This window comes from Balaenoptera borealis (genome assembly GCF_965194805.1).
Source record: "Balaenoptera borealis genome assembly, chromosome: 9".
In the NCBI taxonomy this organism is placed as follows: Eukaryota; Metazoa; Chordata; class Mammalia; order Artiodactyla; family Balaenopteridae; genus Balaenoptera; species Balaenoptera borealis.
The window spans coordinates 51,637,141-51,643,140 of record NC_138873.1 but is presented as its reverse complement, the minus strand read 5'-3'; the positions used below and the strand labels follow the sequence as shown (position 1 = coordinate 51,643,140).

The 6,000-nt window shown below is 35.9% G+C and overlaps 1 protein-coding gene across 2 annotated transcripts in view; it reads right to left on the bottom strand.

Annotated features, from left to right (window-relative positions):
• Window positions 1-1,211: 1,211 nt before the first annotated feature.
• Window positions 1,212-6,000, bottom strand: part of SNX3 (sorting nexin 3) — a 44,048-nt gene continuing 39,259 nt past the window's right edge. For both annotated transcript variants that reach the window (XM_082404912.1, XM_082404913.1), the window contains 2 exons: window positions 3,473-3,597; window positions 1,212-1,976 (listed from right to left, as the gene is read on the bottom strand). In XM_082404912.1, coding sequence (XP_082261038.1) covers window positions 1,871-1,976; window positions 3,473-3,597 — 231 coding nt within the window. In that variant the 3' untranslated portion in view covers window positions 1,212-1,870. The remainder of the gene's footprint in view (window positions 1,977-3,472; window positions 3,598-6,000) is intronic.

The window sequence follows — 6,000 nt, the reverse complement described above, 5'->3', positions numbered from 1 at the left end:
CAACTACTGAGCCCGCGTGCCACAATTACTGAAGCCCGCACACCCAGAGCCCGTGCTCCACAACAAGAGGAGCCACTGCAGTGAGAAGCCCGCGCACCGCAACAAAGAGTAGCCCCCGTTCGTCACGACTAGAGGAAGCCTGCGTGCAGCAACAGAGACCCAACACAGTCAAAAGTAAAAAAAAAAAAAAAAAAAAAAAGTCTGGCGACATTGCCAGATGTTCCCCGGGAGGCAAAATCATGTATGCTTTAGAGGAATTATTGAGTTTAGCAGAACTACCATTACTCTGTTCTGCATACCAAAAACTGACCACCTTTGATTTGACTGCTCTAGCTCACTGAGACACAATTCACAGTTGTTTAGCTCTGTACTTTTATGGAACTGTGACATATTTAAGCAACAAAAGATACTACAGAGCAGCTCTGACTTCTTCCTATGATATCCATCTGCTTGGGGGACATCCTAGTTTGGTCAAGGCCTAAGCTGATTTCCTCTCAAATGGATTGACCTGTCTCTACATGAGACACTTCTGGAGTGCAAGGGCAAACTTTCCTTACCTTGGAGTTTAACTCTAGGTCACAACGGGTCCCCAAACCACCAGATGTTGTGCAGATTCAAATTGGAGACCACATCCTGGCTGTAAAGGTCTGGCCGCAACACAAGTTAGGCAGCAGGGAGTCATGCATTTGCTGGTTTCTTATCAATAATACAAGTCAGCTAGAACACTGCCCTTCTCCCTTGGTTAAAGAGGAGAAAGCGTGCCCCTATCCTAAACCAAACTAAAGAGAAAGCATGAATCTGCTGACTAAGAAAACGGTTATTACACCCTTGCTAAGTTTGTTTAAACAAGTCACTCAGATGAGCTAGGGAAAAAATTCTTCTGAAAAATAGGGGGCACGCTATTGACTTATCTTAAAAGGCCTTTTGAAAAGAATAACTTGGGATTATAGAGCATTTTCCAAATACACAAAGTGCTTCATAACAACTCAGTAAGCTTTAAGGAATGCTTTTCCTAGTACATCACTTTTGTTGTTGTGTAAAAGAAAATAGCCCCATTCAAAGGGTAGTAGCATATTTGATATCACCACTGCTTAAAGAGGAATGGAGTTACAGGAATGAGAAGTATATAATTAGTAAATAATCCCTCTCAACAAGTGAGTTAAGTAGGAAAGTCTTCTGAAGGGAGAAAAGAAAAGCCAGAAGCAACACTATCAGTGCATATCAGAAATGCATTTTTATTTTTATTTGAAAACAACTTAAATTTTTAGACAAATGATTTTAGTATATAAATTTGATTTTGTTTTTATACAGAATATAAAGATTTCCCTCATTGATCTTCCATGTGAAGGGGATTACAAGCCTGAAGGGAGATACTTTCTGCACACAAGTGTGTATATCTTACGTGTAGGGTACTGGAAACCAATGTGTAGTGTTTCCACACATAAATTAGGTCAAGTGACACCACATATTAAAAAGGGGATAAGAGAAAAATTCTATTAATCAGATTCAAGAAGCAAACATGACACAAAAACTGCAGGTAAGACCAAATGAGTAACTTTAGTTAGGACACTGCAAGTTATCCTAGAGTAACAGGTTTGTGAAGCTAGAGCGTGTACCACATTAAAACAGCAAGAAAGAACTATTTATATAGAAAGGCTGGAATGAGGGATTTTTTTCACGAAAGCAAATTAACTTCTTGTAAACTGCCAAAACAAAACAGAACAAAACTGAGCATTATGAGTGTTAGTATACTGAAGGCATATTATACCAGTTTTTGTGCAGCATGCTAAAGTTAGTTAGAACTTCTTCACTGGTGCATATGAATCATTAATAGTCACGGAAAGTTTTTCTTGCCCCTTCTTGCCAAATTTCAGGCATGTCTTATTTTAGATGGAGTATAGCTTTTATCTATAATTTCATCCTGTAAAAACATATGAAGACAACGTTCATTCTGTGCCAGAGGATGACCAGCGACCCTAGGAATAAAAGATACAAATTCAGTACAGTATTTTATAAAAGTGGGGGAGGGGGACCAAACATACACATTTTAAGGTTAGGAAGCATGAACAATTTAGTAATAGTAAGTGTTATTCTGGACTGCCCATAAAGCTATGGTCTATCAACTAACAGTATATTTTCTTTCCTTCAGTTCATGAGGCTAATTTAGAAAACATTTAATCACTAGTTTTGCACTGCCTCTGGCGTATGTACCCAATTAACTTCTTTACATATTAGTTGGTATATTCGTAAGAAACCTAAATGAATTTTAGTGTTTAAAGTGAAACAATGTCATTGATTCTAAGAATCCATTTTAAAGAAGGAAAAGATATAGGATTATAGTTAGAAATACACTGAAGTTCAATAAAAGCCCCAAAATACTAAGAAATAGGCACAAATGTTCAGGTTTTTTTGGTTTTGTTTTTTGCTTGCTTTTAAAGGTTTCCATCAGACTAAACACAAGATCAGACTGGGCAACCAGACTTTATTTCAGAATTTAAAAACATCCAAGCTAGCACTGACTTCTCCAAAAAGAAAGTATGTTCATAAGAAGACAATGAAGGTTGTGTGCTCTCAGATAACTAAAAGTTAAGGGCTTTGTATAACTTTCCCTCTGTTTACCACTCACAGATCTTCAAATTACTAGATAAAAATTAAAGTATTGCTAATAAATAAGCTCACACAACCATATTCTCTAGGATTTGACTTTATTTGGTCAAACTTAAGGCCAAATGCACAATTATAGTGAGCCCTTTCCAGGCATAACTCTTCCTATCATTTTGGCTTTTAAATAATGGCTATATTTAGAGAATTCCTGGCAGTCCAGTGATTAGGACTCTGCACTTTCACTGCTGAGGGCCCAGGTTCAATCCCTGGTCGGGGAACTAAGATCCTGCACAGTGCAGCCAAAAAAAAAAGAGGCTATATTGCAAATAGGAATAAAATTAAAAGCTAGAGTTTGAGTTTATTAAGTTTCTAAAGTAAAAGATAAATGATACAGTCTCCTTACATTTTCAAAAGAATATATTTTGCCACAAAAATTTTAAATGTGCACCTTTACACAAGACATGCTGATGATACTTCCATCTGCAATCAAACAAAATGATTGCAAGTGTATTGTAAGTTTTACTGTTCATGATAGAACATACCTTAAATCAGAAAGAATCATAAGTAAAACTATTTTTTAAATGCTGTAATTTTAAATGTAATTTGCATAAATTAACCAAGAAAAACAAATACAAAACTTAGGTCAACACAAAGATACTCGTATCACTCACTCAAGTGTGTTAATATTTATCATGATATTCAACTTGTTATATATTTTCACTTTGTTTAAATGATACAAAAAGTTAGGAAATGACCAAAAAGAAAAAGCACCAGTTTAGTCTGATATCTAAATTAATAAACAGCAGTCACCTAAAGACATCTCAGAACACTATTTACTCTTAGACCTTGAGGAACAGAAAGCACTTACTTGTTTATAAACTGCTCCAGCCCTTGCTTCCTTTCTTCAATAAAATTGTCATCAAATATTCCATCATCTCCTCTAAAAGGAAGCTGACGCAAAAATGCTTTCCCAGGGAGTGGGGGAACTACAACCTAAAACAAGATAAGGAAAGAAAGTTCTTGAACATGCTGGCTGAGTTGGGAAAATTTATAGAGCATAACATGAAGACAAAGGATATCTTCACTATGAGAACCATCCCACTGTTAAACTAGTTTAAATATACAGTAAAAGGGAATCAATAAAAATACACTGAAAAATGATTCAATGTTTTGGAGGCAAGATAACCAAAATGCCAGAATAGTCCATCAAACCAAAGCTCCTCAATGGCAGGGCCCACAGCTTAATTTTCATTTTTCCTGGACTTATCAAAGCACAAGTATACAAAGAGAATAATCAATACTGAAATAAAGGCTACCATGCCCCTCAGTTTTGATGTCACTTGGGGAAGACAATGCTTTATTACAATGGTAACTGAAGAGATCAAACTCAACTCTCGATTAAATGAAGAAGTAAAATACTAACAATGTTCTTTCTGGCATGGGCAGGTAAGAATTCTGTGGTAAATTTCTTCCACCTCATACCATCTGCATATACTCTTTCCTACCTGTGTTTGAGGTGATGACAAAATAATCAACTCTACTTGTTGCCACTCTTCCATTTCCTAGGCTAAGAAGCACGTCAACTTTCTCCCAAACCCATTATCCTATCTTTCCCCAAAGACCTGTCATTTCTTCCTTCCCACACTAGAGGAACATCCCAAATTTTCCCTGTCAAAGCCTAACTTTCCTCTAGGGACAACTTATGACTGATCTCCCTCTTCTGGGAATTATCTGGAGCTCAAATATTTGTTTGAATTAAATAGCACCTAGCTATTTATTTCACAGGTTAGTTGGGTTCTCTATCTCAGGATTTCTCAACCATGGCACTATTAACATTTTGAACTAGATAATGTACTGGGGGGAGGGGTTTCTTGTACACCGTAGAATACCTGTTTAACAGCATCCCAGGCCTCTACCCACTAGACACCGCCAGTAGGCACCCCACAGTTGTGACAATAACAATGGTCTCGAGACACTGTCAAATGTCTCCTGGGGAACAAAACTGCCCCTGGTGGAGAACCACCAGTCTATCCTCTTAATGCTTTCAAATCAAGGACCCTCGTCTCAGGCTTTTTATGGTTATTTTAAGAAAAGCTGGGCATACAACAGAAGCTCAAATATCTGTTAAATGACTAACCACTTAGGTGAATCCTTATGTTAAAACAGAGAAAAGGTGTGGGCAAACAAGTTAAACAAGGAGAAATATAAATAGTAAACACCAGTAATAAAATTATACATATTCTAAGAGGTAAAACCTAAAACCCTTGATGCAGAGTTTCTATCCTAAAACAATAATTCAACAAGGTAAAAAAGGGAAAGATCATACAACTTCTTACAGATCAGCAAAAAACAAAGAGCAAAAAAGAAACACAAAACCAATGCCCAACATAAACCTTGTAATTCCTTCCTAGATCTACTCTCCCCAGATACCCAATGATTAAGACATCTAAAGATTTGTCTTCGTCAGTTTGCTTTAACATTCTTAAATCTCTCCCCTATATTAACATTTGTCAAGTTGAAGAGTTAAAACCTGCAGGGAACTTACAATTAAAAAACAGGGATCATGACCACTAGCTGAGCTCCAGTAGAATAGTTTATATGATGGGCAGGGAAAAACATCTGTATGTATAAAGCTATTATAAAAAAAGGAATATAGAACCAGTGTGTTACAGAAATGACCACCATTAATTCAGGGTAGAATTTAGCATGAAATTTAAGATTAAAGATTACTATGTATTATCATCCGTAGAAATACGTTCTTACTAATACTCAAAATACTCATTGAAATGGATGGTGAGGTTGTAGGCAACAGGATTAATCACCTACAAAAATCATGAGTGGTTTGTCCAGCTAAGATCCCAAAGATCTTCAACATCAAATTATTTTTGCTTAAGCAGTCTGAAAAGATCTACTTAGAATTCTTACACCAATTTAAAAGTAATGAGTCTGATGATACGTGTGTGTATGTGGGGCAAGAAGTGGACAGAAGGATATCTGGCCAGCATAATATAGTGAAAGCATACTGAAATAAAAAAAGCTAAAAGATTTAACCATAATGACCAGTAAATACAATAAATGTCATCTACTTTATAGTCTAGTATAACAGATCTTAATTAAAAGTACTAATATATAAATAAAACAACTTGATTAATTGTTCTTAGCAATACTAATGTTAAGTACAACTTTCACACAGGTTAAATGCCCCAAATAATTATCTGGTCTAATGTTAAAAGTGAAGTACTGTGCGTCAAAGGACAACATCAAGTGAAAACAATCCACAGAATGGGAGAAGATTTTTGCAAACTGTAAATCTGATAAGGGACTTGTAAGAGTTTTTTTTTTTTTTTTTTTTAGTATATTCTATATACAACTCAATAATAAAAGAAACTCAATTAA